The sequence below is a fragment of the Naegleria gruberi genome (assembly GCF_000004985.1).
Source record: "Naegleria gruberi genomic scaffold NAEGRscaffold_51, whole genome shotgun sequence".
NCBI classification, from domain to species: domain Eukaryota; phylum Heterolobosea; class Eutetramitea; order Acrasida; family Naegleriidae; genus Naegleria; species Naegleria gruberi.
The window spans coordinates 315,395-333,733 of NW_003163276.1; the positions used below are offsets into that span (position 1 = coordinate 315,395).

The 18,339-nt window shown below is 24.3% G+C and overlaps 6 protein-coding genes across 6 annotated transcripts; 4 read left to right on the forward strand and 2 right to left on the reverse strand.

Moving 5' to 3' along the window:
• Positions 1-401: 401 nt before the first annotated feature.
• NAEGRDRAFT_72211 (uncharacterized protein) lies at positions 402-1,520 on the forward strand (the record flags this gene model as incomplete). Its single annotated transcript, XM_002672737.1, has 1 exon — positions 402-1,520. The coding sequence occupies one exon, from the start codon at positions 402-404 to the stop codon at positions 1,518-1,520; it is 1,119 nt and encodes a 372-aa protein (XP_002672783.1).
• Positions 1,521-2,081: 561 nt separating this feature from the next.
• On the forward strand, positions 2,082-6,524 carry NAEGRDRAFT_72212 (uncharacterized protein; the record flags this gene model as incomplete). Its single annotated transcript, XM_002672738.1, has 1 exon — positions 2,082-6,524. One exon carries the CDS (start codon positions 2,082-2,084, stop codon positions 6,522-6,524), a length of 4,443 nt encoding a protein of 1,480 aa, XP_002672784.1.
• On the reverse strand, positions 6,516-8,350 carry NAEGRDRAFT_81150 (uncharacterized protein; the record flags this gene model as incomplete). The annotated part of the gene is made up of 1 exon (XM_002672802.1): positions 6,516-8,350. One exon carries the CDS (start codon positions 8,348-8,350, stop codon positions 6,563-6,565), a length of 1,788 nt encoding a protein of 595 aa, XP_002672848.1. The 3' UTR covers positions 6,516-6,562.
• A 1,545-nt stretch (positions 8,351-9,895) lies between these two features.
• Positions 9,896-10,300, forward strand: NAEGRDRAFT_72214 (uncharacterized protein; the record flags this gene model as incomplete). The annotated part of the gene is made up of 1 exon (XM_002672739.1): positions 9,896-10,300. One exon carries the CDS (start codon positions 9,896-9,898, stop codon positions 10,298-10,300), a length of 405 nt encoding a protein of 134 aa, XP_002672785.1.
• A 69-nt stretch (positions 10,301-10,369) lies between these two features.
• On the reverse strand, positions 10,370-11,507 carry NAEGRDRAFT_56308 (electron transfer flavoprotein alpha subunit). The gene has a single exon (XM_002672803.1). It carries the CDS (start codon positions 11,456-11,458, stop codon positions 10,379-10,381), a length of 1,080 nt encoding a protein of 359 aa, XP_002672849.1. The 5' UTR covers positions 11,459-11,507; the 3' UTR covers positions 10,370-10,378.
• Positions 11,508-11,989: 482 nt separating this feature from the next.
• NAEGRDRAFT_72216 (uncharacterized protein) lies at positions 11,990-12,905 on the forward strand (the record flags this gene model as incomplete). The annotated part of the gene is made up of 4 exons (XM_002672740.1): positions 11,990-12,254; positions 12,319-12,341; positions 12,458-12,815; positions 12,865-12,905. The coding sequence occupies 4 exons, from the start codon at positions 11,990-11,992 to the stop codon at positions 12,903-12,905; spliced, it is 687 nt and encodes a 228-aa protein (XP_002672786.1).
• Positions 12,906-18,339: the final 5,434 nt, after the last annotated feature.

Consider the following 18,339-nt stretch of genomic DNA (forward strand, 5'->3'; position numbering starts at 1 on the left):
ATGATTTCAGATAATTTCAACAATAGAATTCGAAAACCAGATATTTATGGATGTTTCAAAACCGTTGTTGGTGGTGGATTGAATTCATCCCATATACTGGAAATAATATTTAATTTAATAATTCAGATTTAACTATCCGTGTTATTAATTTACAATTAAAGTGTCCTAATAGTGTATTTGAAATTAGTTGTTAAAACTGTGACCTTAATAAATATTGTAACATGTTGGCTTACATTCATTTTATTTCAATCCATTTCCCTAAATATATAAAGTTCAACCACATCTAGGACATCATCCTTGTTGTCTCATTATTCTGATAATAACTAGATCCACTACCAACAATTAGCTTCCCCGCCAAATTTTAAAAAATTTCGGATTATTAAGCAAAAAAATATTCTAATATGAAACAAGTGTACTCATATGCTCCTTCAACAGATTCAACAGAGAAGGAAAAGGCAGATCAAGAAGAAGAAAACAATGTCGAAATCGGATTGGTGGAGAGTTTCAACTCTTGTGATATTAGAATTGGATTTTTAAAAGATTTTCCAATTCAAGATGATTGTTATGAAGGATGGCTTGAAAAGATGAAACAACATCCAAATTATAAAAAGAGATTTACTGTTTCTGGTGTTTTAGAACATTCTGAACCATCATTAACCTATCAACAGGAAAGGACTGCAATTTTGAACTATATTGCTGATGAGAATGGTTTCACAGGAATGGAAAGTTTTGGTGATGCAGATTATGAACGTATTTTTCAAAGAGAATTTGTTGAAATAATGAGATTGAATGATTTGGAATTTTCACAATTATCTAAATTAGTCAGACCAGCATTTAAAAGAATTGGAATGTACTTGAGAGATTGTTTATTCAATTTTAAAAGTTCACATCAGTTAATTAATAGAGATGATATATTCAGACATAGACTGAAATGGATTATACCATTATCAGAAAGTACTTCCATACGAAATTTATTACATTTTGATCCTTCTTATGAGTTTGATGATGGTTTAAAAATTAATAGTGATATTTGTTTGGAGGATTTAACTAAAAAGCATAAATTATTCATCATGTTTTCACATTCAAATTTAAATGATGCATTCAATTCAGAGGAATTTTATAAAATGATTTCCCTCCTACTATTAACTATAACCTATCACAAGTCAAATGATCCACATTATAAGTATTTTGAACCTTCTGGATTGATTTGTTGTAGAACACATGCTTATTATTTGAACTGTTATTATTCTTCAATCAATATTAATATTTGTAAAATAGATTTACAGACAGTGAATGGCATGTTTGTACTATTTTTTATAATTTCAAATTTTTTTGGACACAGAGATTGTGAAAGAGCCTATTGTAGGGAATTAAAAGAATTAAAAAATCCAACTATTAAGAAAAATATTAAGGGAATTGAAAAGAGTAAAAGAATGATTTTGAATAGAAAAATAGAGAACAAACCCTGTATTCCACTTCTAAACATTACAAATTTAATGATGAAAAATAACTATAAATAAAGCTAAAACCAGATTATTACTTCATTAATCTCAAATAATAAATATACAAAAGGATGATAATGAACTTGCCAAGATGGATCTAGATTTCATTCATAGAGTCATTGTATCCAAACAAATGAATACCATTTCTATGAACAAATGCATTGGTTAATAACTCAAAATGGAACATCTGGCATGATTACAGGATATGAGTTTTTACTGAATAAGTAATTAACCATTGATGATTGAGAATAGTTCCTTTAGTCATTAAGATGATTAATCTCATCAGTATCACATTGATCAGTAAAATGAATATGATTGGCAGTAATGATTGTTCAATGTATTGAAATGTGTAATAATCGTAAAGACATCTCCTTCTCTAAAATAGTTATAATTCCTTTTTATTTGAGTTTAAGTTTTACCGTATTTCTGTAAGGAGTTAGAGAATATTCGGTTTTCCTGTTTTGTCGTTTATTGTTTTTTATTTGGTCTCGATCACCATATTCGCCTTAATTGTTCGAAAATCATTGCAGAACGAACTTGACTCTACCTTAATATACCACAACAAGAATATCATTAAAAATGAATAGGAATAAACCCACTTTTAATTCTAGTAGTGGTGGTAGTAGCAGCCCGCCAAATATTAATAACAAACAACAAATTCCACTTTTAATGAAGGAGGCCTCAATAACATTGTTTCCTTCAGCATCAACTTCATCATCATCACTACATAATAACAATGATATTAATAATAATAACAATAATAATCAAAAGTCATCCACTTCGACTACTGCTAAGGATCAACAAGTAACATCATCTTCATTGGCTATTAATAATACTAATAACAATCGAGAACCAATCAACAAACATCTCCAACTACAAATAAATATCAACAATAACAGTATTGGTGGAAGTGGAGGTGGTGGTCCTAAAACATTCTCTCCCAAACCAAAGATTAATTCATCACCATCATTTCAATATATGATGTCAAAGAGACCTTCATCGGTTGGAAGTAATAAGAGAACACCCTCATTCAAATCAACAAATTCATCCTCTTCTCTTCTCTCTCCAAGAACAAAGCCTTCATCATTTCCTTCTTCATCTTCTACTACAAATACTAATAACTCTTCTACTAGTAATAGTAATAGTAACAGTTATGGATCATCACCCTCATTAAAAACTACTAATATTATTCTAAATACAAGTAATAATAATACTACTCCAAATAATCATAATAATTCATCATCATCACTCAATAATTTATTTTCCAATACAAGTAAGCAACAACAACAACAATCAAATGATAATACTACTACTAATAATCATCATCATCATTCTAATACACCTAAAAGAGTGTGGTCTAGTTCACAACGTCCACAATTACCTAAAATGTCAAGTATTAATTCTTCATTATCAACACCAGTTACACCTTCACCTGATTCTCAAATGTTTAAATCTCATTCAAATAGTGGAAGTAATTTATTAAGTAATTCTAATTCAACATCAAATTTAAGAAGAGAATTAATTAATAATAGTGGAAGTAGAAGAAATACATTTAGTAGTTATTCATTAAATCCATCTCCAATACCTAAATTAGGACAATTAAATACTATAATTGGTGTATCAAGTGCAACTAATAATTCGAGCCAAAGTTCATTAACAAGTGTTACTTCTACATATAGTATTAATATTGCTTTAAATAATTCATCATCTACTACAAGTTTATTATCAAATGGATATAATGGAGCATCTACATCTTCTTTAAATAATACAGTTACAAATAATAATAATAATATAAATATTAAATCTGATAATATTATAGTCAATAATAATAATAATAATTCTAATACAGGAAATACAATTACTAATAATAATACAGTTAATATTAATAATAATTCAACTAAATCTGATAATAATCATCCAATATTAACAGTTACTAATAATAATAATAATAATAATCAAATTATTTTAAATAATTCAAATAATTCAACAATTCCATTTAATAGAAAAAATGCAATTACACAAAATCCAGTATTTAGTACAACATCATTAAGTATTAATAATAATACAAGTAATACAAATAATACTAATAATACTAATAATACTAATAATATTTCCAATAATAATGGAAATAATCAATCGACAAGCACAGTAACAAATAATATAAATAATAACATAAATAATTCTTCTAAATCTAATAATACTTCAAAATCAATAACATCAAATAATAATTCTACTTTTAATTCTACTTCCAATAATATAAATAATTCCAATAATAGTAATAACTCATCCAGTAACTCATCTAATAATTCTTCTAATAATTCTAATAATAATAATAACAAATTAATTTCAACATTAAATTTAAACAATTTAAATTTATCTATTAGTAGTGTACCATCATCAGCAAGATCATTTGCATCACCACCACCCTCTAGTCATATTTCACCTAAATCTAGAATTGGACAAAATTATACAATTTATGATCATAAAAATAATTCATTATCATTAACTTGTAGTAGTAATAGATCAAGTATAGAAAATGATTCATTAGAAATACAAAAAGGACCAATTCCATCAAACAAATTTCCACATCAAATTTCACCACCTCAATCACCTACTCTAAGTAATAATACAAGTTTATTATCTTTAAATTCTTCAATAGATTCTTTTAAACCTAAAAAGGGTGGAAATACTCCAAATATAGTAAATCAATTTAATGAAAATATATTTAAATCAAATCATTCTATTAACACTCCAATGAAAGGTAAAAATAAAATGGATCAAAATTTACTTTCAACAAGTACACAATCAGATAAAGAAGAAGAAAGAGCTAAAATTCAAGAAGAAATTAAACAAATTTCAGATGAATTAAAAAAACAAGACGCCATTACTTTATTAGATCAAAATGATAAACAAATTATAACAAGTATAATATCAAAATCTAATACTACTTCTACTAATAATAATATAAATGGTAATATAAATGGTAATATGAATATAAATGGTAATAATAATGAAAATGAAGATGTACTTAAATATAATTTTTATAAAATGTTAAAATTAAATCTTCAAGAAGAAGAAGAAGAAGATTTATTTAATGAAATTATTGAAAATGGAAAATATTTTTCAGGATTAGAATTACAAGATATTTTACAACATATAAAATTACAAGCACCTAAAGAATTCCAAATATGGGATGCTCAACGTCGTAAAAATTTAGAAAAACGTAAACAATTATTATTAAATGAAGAAAAAAAGAAAAATGAAGAAATTCGTCTAAAAAAGGAACATTTTGAAAGAATTGATAAATTTTTACAAAAACAAGATGAAAATTTACTTGATGAAAGTTTAAATTTAAATATGGCAAAAGTATTAACATTACAACCAATTGAATTAAATTCAATTTTAAAAACATTTGAAGGTGTTGAAAGAAGAAATGCATTTATTTCAAAAATGGAAAATTTCCATAATAGTAATTCAATTAATTTTGAAAAATTACAAACAAATCAAAAATTTGGAATTTATATTTCTTATTGTGCTGAAAGATTTTTATTTTCACATATTGATAAGGAAATTAAATTAAAAAGAACAAAATCAGATTCAAATTTATTACATTTAAAAAATACAAATTTAAAAGATTTTAAATTATCAATTCCATTTAAGGAATTTAATAAGAATTTACATTTTAATTCAAAAACATTTAAAGAAATGAATTTGAAAGAATTTGAAAATTTAACATCTTTAAAAAAACCAAGACTTAAAAAAAACAAATCAGATTCTGATTTGAATAATTTATTTTTTGAAGAAATTTTAAATAATTCTAATAATATTAATAATAATAATAATAATATTAATAATAATAATTCAAATAATAACAATTTGAATAATAGAAATAAGAAATTAAATCATTCACCATTATTATTAGATGAAAATGATCATTCAAAAAATCATGAAGAACATTTTCATTATTATTCATCTAATCAAAATATAAAAAATAATTTAGAAAATGCATTTTCATTTAGTAGTAGAATGAATAATTTTTCACAACACAATTATACAACAGTCATGTCTGTATTATTTCCAAATCATAAGAATAATTCAACAACTTCAACAACATCAACTTCAACAATATCATTACCACCACCATCACATGAAGAAATGAAAAAGGCAGTTGAAAATTATTATGAAAATATTAAACAAAAAGCAATTGAACAAACAATTGCTAATAATGAAGTTATAATTGAAACTGATCCAATTAGACAAGCAATTATTGAAAAGAAGAAGGGTACAGGTGTTAAAACTAAAATTATTAAAAGAGTTGAATCAAATCATATTGTTGAGAGAGAGGAAGTTGATTTTATTAAGGAAAATATTAGACAATTAAAAGCATTATCTGAAAAATTAAAATCAAAAAGAAGATTTGTTGAAAGAACTCCTATATTTGAAACTAATAATGAAGGTAGTAGTGTTGGTGGTAGTGGTGGTGGTGGATCTTCTCAAATTATAGTTGAACATGAGAATGGAAATTATAAACAACATGCACCTGAAAATATTAAGGTAATGGATTGGACCTATAATAATCAATCTTATACACCTTCATATTCTTCTCCTAGATCTCCAATGAATCATCCATCATCTCCATTTAATCATTCAACAGCATTTCCAAATAGTAGAATTAGATATAATAATTATCAAAGTACTCCAACTTTATTACAACTCACTTTACAAATTTCATCTCCAAGAAAACAAACAACAACTTTAAATGGTTCACGTCTTCCAAGTAGTTATTTATTTGGTAATAGACCTAGTACAAGTTCTAATAATCATCGAGTAACAACTATTGGTGGTGGAGGTATAACAGGTGGTGATAATCCTTTTGATATTAAAATTCAACCCATGATACCAGCCAATTCTCTAATTGAAAAAGAAAAAACTGAACAACAAAAAAGAACTGAAATTGGTTTAAGAAGATTAAGAATTTCAAAGAGTGCAGGTCATTTGAGATCATTAATTATTAAAAACTAAAAACTCGTTTTATCAAAATTGTTTTTAACTTAAGGTAACTAAATAGATTCAATCAAATTTAACAATACTTGTTGGTCATAGAGATCATCTTGAATGACTTGTTCTTCTTCATGAAGATCAGGATGAGTAAGAGTTGATTCTTCTTCTTCCTCTTCTTCTTCATCATCATCATCTTCATCATCTTGATCATAACCATCTTCTTTTTCTTCCTTTTCTTCTTCTTCATCTTCATATGAATGTAAATTTAATGAAGTGATACTATCAACTTGTAAATCGAATTGACATGAATGATCAACAACTCTTAAATTAATTGTAATTGAATCTCTATTTGAAAGTGAACTTGATTGAATGGTTGAATTTGATAATAAATGAACATCTTCACATTTTGAATGTAAAATTGCATTAAAATCATTTGGAATAAACTCGAAATTAAAATAATTATAAAAAGATCTATAATCATTAAGTAAATGATTAACAACATCTTCCCATTTCTTATCATCTCTAATAAAAACATCTTTTTCTTCACTCATATTTCCATCAATAATACATTTAACTCTAAAACCAATATCATTACTATGAATATTATTTGTAATTACTTCTTGATTTGTTTCAATAACTTGTTCTTGATCAACTAAATCCTTATTTCTATCATAAAATAAATCTTCATAAAATTCATGTTCTTGTTTTTGTTTCTTTTTATGTGGCGTTGAAGAATATAATAAATTATTTAAGGCTTCATTCTCAAATGTTTCAATATATAATTCTGTATCACTTAAACTTCTCTTTTGTGTAAATGTTTCATCTGAAGATGAATTATAATCAATTTGAGAATTATAACATTCAATTTCTTCTAAACTTAAAAATTCATCTGTATCTACTTCTTCTTTTTGTTTAGCTGGTTTTAAAGCTGCATTTTCCTTTTTTTTCTTTTTTTTTAAAAGATTTGTATTATTATTAGTAGTATTAATAGTAGTACCATTAGTAGTACCATTAGTAGTAGTACCATTAGCAGCACCATTAGTAATAGTAGAAGTAGTAGCAGGTGTTAATGCATTTGAAGTTGTACTTGTTGGTTGAAACATTGGATAATAAGAATAATTTGGAACACCATATTGTGGATAGGGTGGTAATGAAGGTAATTTTGGATAAGGATAATTATTTCCCTTATTATAAAAAAGTGGTGGATTATAAAGTGAAGATGGAAGTTGTGATAAAGTAGGAGGTGGAGGTAGAGAAATAGATGATCCTTTCTTATTAGAAGATAATGGTGGACTATTCGTCGAACCAACACTTGAAAATCTTGAAGGAGTGTTATCTATTTTAGGAGGTGATATTGGAGATTGAGTATTATTCATTGCTGAAAATGGTGCAAAAGTAACAGCAGCTGAATTTGAATTTCTTTTCATATAAGCTGATTTTCTTTCATTAATAGATGAATTACTATTTGGAGTTGTTGTAAGTGAAGATTTAATAGCAGGTGAAGATGATGAATTTGATGATGAAGATTCAGGTGAATTATTATCAATACTATTAGTTGTACTTGTGTTATTAGATTCTTCCGACATGTATTTTTCATGAAGCCTTTCAACAATTTCAGCCTTGTTTCCATTCAAAGTTAAACTCTTCTTTCGAAGTTCTTCTTTTAATTCAACAAGTTTAAATTTAAGTAAAGCCTTTTTACCACAACTCTTCCAAATCTTTTTCATCATTTCACCATTATTATTATTTAATTGTGGTGATGATGATATAGAAGGTGTAGGTGAAGTTGGTATATAAGTATTCGATTGTTGTAACTTTTTAAAGGTTGTATTATGATTATTATTCATTCTTATTATTATTCATTTAAAGATTGTTATTTATGCATATATTAGTGTCGGTTGTGGATTTAATGTCAAAGTATTAGTAGTAGTAGTAGAAGTAGTATATAGAGTAGTCGCGTTATAGAGTAGTATATATGTTTTGAAGAGAGAGAAATGTGGTGTTGCGGAAAAGATTATTGTGTGTGGCTGTGTGAGGAGTAAGAGAAAGAGAAGTGAGAGAAAGTGTTGAAATTTTTTTTGAAGCACATTGACGCTAATAAATTGCCACTTTAAATTATTTTAAAAATAACTTAAGGCGATGAATTCGCTCACCCGAATAATCACAACATCAATACACAACAACCCAAATGTTGCAGCAAAGGCTTTCCATCTTTGCTCAAATGCACGAATACGTCATTGAAACCGAATGCCGAAAAATAATTTCCAAGAAACTTCGTACACTTGACTGCAGCTGTATTGTAGAGTGCAAAATTATCGAGTTAAAATATTGTTGGTGAGAGAGAAAACCCAAAATGAAAACTTCAAACTTTCTCTCATAATTTAGATTTATTTGGAAAGATGCTCATGCATTAAATTGTTGAACATTGTACAATATAGTATTACTGTAATATGTAGATTCAATGTAGAGATATATTATTGTAAAGTTTCAATATTGTCATCTTGATTATTCAACCATTCTCAAGCAGTGTGCGGATTAAAATTAATACTCCCTCTTCCATTATGTCAATTAATAAAAATAAAAATTAATAATTGATAAAATTAAAAAAATGCCAGTTGATCACGTAGTATTTTTCAAATTAAAAGAAGGTTTGTAGTACATTAATATTACAAAATATTTTGATCATTTAATTTTAAATATATAAAAATCTAATCTTATTAATATTAATAATAATAATAATAATAATATATTAAAATAATAGTATCGGAACAAGTAGAAGAATCATTAACTAAACAAATTAATGAATTAGTTAATAAAATTGAAGGAGTACAATCTATTTCATTTGGTAGAAATATTACACCAGATAGATCACAAGGTTTCACTCATGCATTACGTGCCACATTTGATTCTAAAGAAATTATTCAAAAATATGCTGTACATCCTGAACATGTTAAAGTAGTTGTACAATTGAAGGAATTATTTGATGCTCCTCCTATTTGTTTAGATTGGGAATTTTAATATTGATTAGAAATTATGAATTGATTGACTTGCAATAATTTGATTAAATATTTTTATTGTTGATTTTATTTGAAACCAAAATTATTAAAAATGAAAACAATTTAAATTTTCATCAAGATATGAAATGATCATTGGTGAACAATGATGAAACATCAGCTTTATTTACATCACAGACCTGTACAGAAGTTAAATTGTTGATTAGCCTTTATTCTGACTCTTTACATTGTTACTTTCAATAATGACCATGTCATTAATATTAATATTTTAATAGAATGACCAATATTTTAGTATTAAAACAAAAATATGTTATTTTCAAATTAAAAAAAATATTCAAAGTCACTCTCGCAGAGTCACTCTATCACGCACTTGTAAATATGTACCCACAACATTCCGATATGATGATAATATCATCTAATTGTTGTAGTAGTAGTAGTAGTAATAATAGTAATACATTAACTTTATCAACAACAAGTAGTTGTAAAAATTCCATTCTAGGAGATTTACCTGTATATAATTCAAAGAATTTTTCAAATCCAAATCCAAGATCAAATTTAAATCCACCTAAATTAATATTTAATCATTCAAAACCTAAACAAATTGTAACAACAGAAAGAATTTCATTATTACAACGATCTTTTGAAAAATTAAATCAACATTCTAATAATAATACATCTAATAATAATAGCAATAATAATAATAATAATAATAATAATTTAAAGAGAGGAAATGATTTAACAAATTTAAATGAAAAACCAACAAAATTATTAAAATATAATTAAAATTTATTTCCAAAATTCAGAGATTTATAAAATCAATCTCTCTCATCATTATCATTTAATAAACAATTTAAATAAAAATTATTTTTTTAAATTTAAAGTCATTTGTGGAACAATTTCAAATAAATCACCAACAATACCATAATCAGCAACTTGGAATATTGGAGCTTCCTTATCCTTATTAATAGCAACAATTACTTTAGAATCCTTCATACCAGCTAAATGTTGAATAGCACCACTAACACCAACAGCAATATATAATTCAGGAGCAACAACTTTACCAGTTTGACCAACTTGTAAATCATTTGAAACATATCCATCATCAACTGCTGCTCTTGTTGCACCAACTGCACAATTACCCATAGCATCTGCTAATTCATATAAATATTTAAAATTATCACCATTCTTTAATCCACGTCCACCACTAACAATACGTTGAGCTTGTAATAAATCTGGTCTACTTGATGCTCCATTTTCATTAGCATTGATTCTATTTAAAAGTTTTGGTGTCTTTTCACTTTTAATTTCAATACTTTCAATAATAACATTGCTATTATTACTACTACCATTGCTGCTACTATTATTTAAACCATTTGAATCTTTATCAAATGAAGTTGGACGTACAGTCATAATGAGTGGTAAATTTTGTTTTGGTTTAAATTTAATTTGAGCTAAAGCATTACCAGCATAAATTGGTTTAATAAATTCATAATCATTTAAAATTTGAATAATATCAACAATAGGTTGTGATTTTAATTGTGATCCTAATTTTGGTAAAATATTCTTTGTAAATACAGTATGACTACCAATAACATGTTTAATATCTTGTTGATTATTTTGAATATATTTTAATAAGGCTTGTTCATATTCTTCAGCAACTTGATATTCTTGATTAATATGAATTAATTTATGAAAATGTTTACTTGCTTCTTTAACAAGATTTTCATTCTTTGTTACAATAAATCCTAATAATTCTTCATTATTTAATTGTTTAGCTGCTTTAATTCCAGAATAAACAGATGGATTAATTTGTTTTTCATCATGTTCAACTAATAATAATGTACTCTTATCAGCTGATGAATATTTAATTTGACAATTCTTAACTTGTTGAGAAAGTTTAGAACGATGTAAATTTTGTTGAATAAAACGACGAGAAAGCATTTTTTTTTAAATAAATCTATTACTACTACTGTTACTATTAGTATTGATGATGTAGTGATGTGATGGTATTTTTTTTTAAAAGAAAATATTTTGAAAATATTTTTTATTTTTTGAAAATTCAAACACGGCTTTGTGTTGACTGTCAGTTAACTTCAAGGATACAAAGAGTTAATAATAATTAAATTATCATCAATCAGTACATATCAAAAAAGTATTAAAAGTATTTTATGTATTGATTTGAATGTTCTAAAATTTTACAATTGAATGTTGTGTGGTAGTTGATATTTTGAAAAATGATTCTCAAATAGTAAAAGTACTAGATAGACATTTACATATCATCATTACTCTTATAATGATTGTCATAATAATTAACATTAATGATCACAATCCTTTTTTATATATTAAATATAATCATCATTGTATTCATTGAAATGTGTGTATCACACAGAGTTATTATTAAATTGTTGTGTGTGATAAATTTTACCTATCCAAAATTTATCAAAGAAGGCTCTGAAAAAATTGATTTAAAAAATGATTCAACAACACAATCATCCACAGAATCAACAACAACAACAACAATATCATTCCACTTCTTCTTCTCATTCTAATAATAATAATACTAGTAATAGTAGTAATAATAATGGAAGTAATTTAAGTGGTAATTTAAATGGATTGGAATACAATAATTTATTATCAGCGGGTAATACAATGAATGGATTGAATCATCATCATCATAATAATAATAATGGATCAACAATTAATCGTAATAATAATAATTTAAATTCATCATCATTTAGTACAACAACAACAAATAATAATAATAATAATAATAATATAACATCATCATTATCAATGAATAGTTTATTTCAAAATCATCATTTACGTAATTTTTTATTATTATATTTACTATTTAATATAGTATTAAAATATTTTTATATTTATCCAACTAATGAATATAATTATAATATATTAATATTACAATGTACTTTTATATTTCAGAAATATTTAAGAAATTATTATCAAAATTCTATTGAAGATGTTATTCAACATAAACATTCTTTAATTACAAATAATAATAATAATATTAATATTCATAATAATAGTAGTACTCATAATAGTAGTAATAATGGTAATTCAACATTAACATCATCATCATCGGTATCATCGCATCATGGTAATAATTCATCTACATTTGGATCATCATCATTAAAATCATCATTATCTAATAATAATAATAATAATACTACTACTACTTCTCATCAATCTATTAATTATAATAATAATAATAATAATAATACTAGTAATACTACAAATAATATATCAAATCAACAACAAAATCAATCATTTATATATAAATGTATTGCAATTATACATTTTTTAATGACATTAATAAGTATTTATTATAGTATATTCTATATATGGTTACAATATAGTATATTTCATTTAATATTATATTTTTTACCAAATATAATATATTATACAATATATTTAAAAATACATAGAAATAATGATTTAAAAAATAATAATACACAAATTAATACTAAAATGAATAGTAAAATGTTTTTATTAATATTTATTAATATGGTATTATTACCATCTATAGAAACAACATATTATATATGGATATATCCATTATTATTTTTACCACCAATTGCAGAACATCAAATAACATCAATGATTAATATTGGAAATGTTATGAATTTACAATATATTTTATTTTTAATTATTCATTATATTAATATGTTAGTTTTACATTGTTGGATATATTTAGATATACATATTCATTATATTTATTCACATATGAAACATATTGGCTGTTGGAAGAGAGAATTTAAAATTATTAAAAATAATTTAAATAATTCTAATAATTTAAATCATAATTCTAATAATAGTAATCATTCTAATAATAGTCATGGAAATAATGAAAATGAAAATTGGAGAAATGATAAATCATATTCATGTAATCAAATAGTACAATTTAATAATTATTTATTTAGATCAATTGGTAAAAAATTTAATAGAAATAGACCTGATAATATTTATGATTTAATTCTATATATGGTATTTTATCCATTTAAAATATGTTATTTAAATTTAAATTTATATAGTTTTATTTTATTATTTATTTTATTTAATTGTACTATTGTTTTATTTTTATCATTTTTTTATCATTTATTATTTTCTTTTAATAATCAATATTTTATTTATTTTATTTTAATTTTATGGAATTTTTATTTAATTAATAAGAGTATTGAAAAAACTGTTCAATCAAATAAACATTTAATCATTAAAAATGATTAATATTTTATTTATTAATTTTTTATTGATTAAATTTTTAAATTGGAGTGTCAATAAACAAAAAAGAACATGGGTTATGAAATTGATATAAAGAATTCCAAACATACATCAAGGTTGGTCATTAAGCCAAAATCTCTTATAATAAATAAAAAATTAATTGTGGCACCAATTTTGTGAAAAGCAAAATGTAGCAAAATTTCAAACAACTTATTTTATAGATATTCAATTATTTCTTTTCATAGGCAGTTCCCATTTTCAAAGCCATATCATCAACATCTGTGTTTGAGGTGTGTTGTAAATAATCACTATTAATTTTACATATCATTACACAAAACGAACAGATATATAATCAGTGTATCCGAAATACATTTGCAGGCAAAATAATCATGAACTTAGGTTATACAGAGACAGTTAGGTATGGTGCAATTATATCAATACATACAGACTTCTAATCAATTTATTATAATCTCTACTATAATCTATATATTAATAATGCTGGATACTTGTCATTGGAAATATGTATATCAGCCACTATATCATGTTACTATTGTCCTTCATAATTGGTTACGCAATATAGAGCCTTTTGCAAGTACTATATTACCTCCTTGTGGATATCTTAAGTACACAGTTGTTCAATGCTGAACAATTACCTAATATTTTCAGCTTCACTTACATCATTTCATTTAATGACTAGAAACTATATTTTCTATTATAAATGATATTGTGAGGGATCAGGCAATTTACTACTATAATTACAAACGTACATTTGAATTTGTTCAACTTGGTCCAACTAATTGCCAAACCACTACGAGCCAACCACTCACAAAATATCGTCGAGCTGTAATTAGAATACACGTGGAGGCTGCTGGTTAAACCCTTTAGAAAATACAAATGGCAACTGGAAAAACAACAAAAACCACCAACTTTTCTAATGTACAACTCGACGACCGCTTGGCTCGTAGTGAATTTGAAAATAGTAGGATTGATTGTGGACGAACTTCAAATGGACTAGGGCAAACCTAGGTGTTTTAGGAACTAGATTAATTTCAAGCTGTACTGATTTAAAAATTGGTATTTACACCTCACAATACCAATTAAGTAATCTTCATATAAAGAGAAGCAATTAATTTATTGTTGAATACGAGTAACACTTGCTAGAAGACGATTCAATCCTTGTGCCAAACCCATATAAGCACTGGTACCTTCATCACCTTCCAAAGGATTTTTAATACTTAAAATCATTCTTGTTACTCTACATATTAATGCTTTGATGTAATTGTTGGGTTCAGTTATAGTTGCAGCATCAAAAACTAATTGCATTATTGTTCTGAACAAGTACTCTTGTTGTTGAACTCTAACTGGAATCAACAATTTTATGATTATCACAAATAGTACAGATGGAGAACATATCATCAACCGAATTTATTGTACAATTACCTTATGACTTCCTTGTATATTGTTAGAGTGTTGATTGATGAAGTGGAAATGTTTTACACCATTCTTATATCTTTACTGAATGAATTTATTAGAGATGTTGTACATGAGCAGTGCGATCATGGTATTGTGTTTTTTAAACAGAATGAAATTCTGAAATTCAGCACCCATCTTATCTAATTCATTTTCATCATTCTCACTTATCCAGTAAATTGTTATTTCACTTTATGGGATTGATTTGCAAAGGCTGAGAAGAAGATAGAACAGAGTCTATATTTCCGTTCAATGTTATGAAGAAGAATTGGAAAGAAATGAGAATGCAACTGATTTGTTCCCAAATAGACATAATTGAATATGATTATCCATTTTTAATTCCTGCTAGGAAGACTTTATGAATGGTTTTACGCAGAGACAATTGGTTTCATTAATATGTAGGGGATATTGGGAAATTTATGAAAGGGGAAGAAGAGACAACTCTCAGATCTAAAAGTTATTCGGATCTGGACGAGAATAGCCTTGGTCCACTATTAAAGGCTAGAGCTGGTTTAAAGAAAGTGGTTTGAGAAGTGTTAAAGTTGCTTCAGATTTCACACACCTCCATCTCAATCCTCAAATGATAACAAATCAAATATTTTAGAATCTCCAACGATATTAAATTCGACTGAAGAGAAAAGCGAAGTAATTATTGAAGAGAAGGTCACTCTGGTGGAAGATGTTAGCCAATTAACATTTGGTGATGTTGAAGAAATGAAATCAGATCCAGTAATTGTTACTCAACAAGTCAGTGAAACTTTACCAGCAGACATGGATTCAACGATCGTTGAAAACATATTACCTCACGAAGTTATTAGAAGCTCCAAAGTTTCAGACATAGCCTCTCCAATTGAAAAAATTGAAAATCTACAAGAGAATGAAGTATCTACTAAAAAACAGAAGATTCCAACAATGCTTCCAATTTCGCAACACAAGAATTGAAAAGATTGCAGGGAATGAAATTCTTACCTCAGAAGTTCAAGGGTGTCAATGAAACAGATTTCACTGAGAAAAACCCTATAGTGAAAATGATAGTAATATGGAAGACAAAATGGAAAGCAAGGATAATTTAATACCTCAACAGGTAGACAGAATTTGAACCCTTATATCATAAACTATTGTTGTTTTGAAATATTGAGTTTGATCAAAATTAAATTGTATTTGTATTTTCTTAATTGGAGTTTTAATGAATCCATTAAAAACTTGACTATGATGAAGAAATATTATAATATTTGTTATTCGGGATTAGAGAAAACTCATACAATAACAAATTTAGTAATCTACTTATTATTTAATGATGATGATCTAATATCCATCTAACTTGTTAGAGATTAATTGTAATAAAAAATTATCAACTTTGTCAGTCAATAACTCTACTGTATATTGATTTGTCAATTGTCATCACATTAAAAAAAACAATAAAAAGTTCTTTAAAAAATTACCATTTGTCAAACGGAAATTAAAAGGAAATTAAAAGTGTTCAGTATTATTTTCATTCATTCAAAAAGGAATCAACACAAATATAATGGGAATTAAACAAACAAAAACCAACAATTCATCATCATCATCATCATTAAATAATAATACTAATAATAATAATAATACATCAATAGAATATGGTGATAATTTATTAAAAAAGAAATATCTACATTAGGTGAATTATATTCCTTTTTTGTACAATCTATTGAATGTTTATTTGAATTACATGAAAAATATAAAATTATACATAGAGATGTTAAATTAAATAATATTTTATTTAAATTAATTTTTAATTCTAAATTTAATGAAAATCAATATCAATTCATGTTATGTGATTTTAATGTTTCTAAATTTATTAATGAAAATAATGAAAATTTAAATAATAATTTAAATAATAATTTAAATAATATAAATAATAATAATAATATAAATAATAATAATAATAATGAAATGATATCATTAAGATCAACTATAGTAGGATCATCTATTTTTATGCCAAGTGAAATTGTATTTTCCAATGAATATACAACTAAAGTAGATATATATAGTATGGGAGTTGTTTTTATTTTATTATTTTCAATGTTAAATAAACAAGATATAGATGTTATATTTAATAATTATTATGAAGATAATAATAATCAAAATAATTTTATTAATCAAAATAAAAATATTTATAATAATTCTTATTATAGTAATAATAATAATAATAATACATTTATAAATAATCAAAATATATTAAATACAAGTTTATCAAATAATCAAAATAATAATATATATAATGATTCTACTAAAATAGAAATAAATACATTATTAGAAAATATTTCATCTAAATATTATTTAAATATTCCTATAATTGGAAATATATTATTTGATATGATTAAATATTATCAAGAAAGACCATCAAGTAGTGAAATTTATTTAAATAATTTAGATTTTATATTTTTATATTATATTGTAAATGGTAATTTAAATTATATAAATGGAAATTTACAAATATTTTTAAAAAATCAACAAAAATATTTAAAAGAAAGTGAAAATATAATAATTTCAATTATAGAAAATACAGAATTAAATGAATGTACATGTTATGATATTCAAATTATTTGTAATTGTTTAAATTTAATTTTATTTTTAAATAATTTACAAAATGAAAATACATTTTCAGATTATTTAATTAAAAATACTAAAATTAGTAAAATATTAATGAAATGGATAATACAATCAGATATTTCAATTAAAAAATATTTAATTTTTATAAATCATTGTATAAATTATTTTAAATATATTGATATTAATACTATTATAGAAATATTAATTGAAAATTTAAATGAAAATTTTAATTTAAATACAATTAAATATTTTATTCAAATTTATTATTATTTTATTGATAATAAAAATAATGATAAAATAGATAATGATATTTTAATAATAGATGAATTAAATTTAATTAATTATTTTAAATTAAATAATAATAATAATATTAATCAATTAATTAAACAATTATTATTAAAATATCAAAATAATAATTTAATAATACAAGATTTAATAAATCAATTAAAATAATTTGTTTTTAAAAAATATAATTTCGAGTTTACACAAATATATATAATAATAGAATTAATAAAATTACAAAAGAA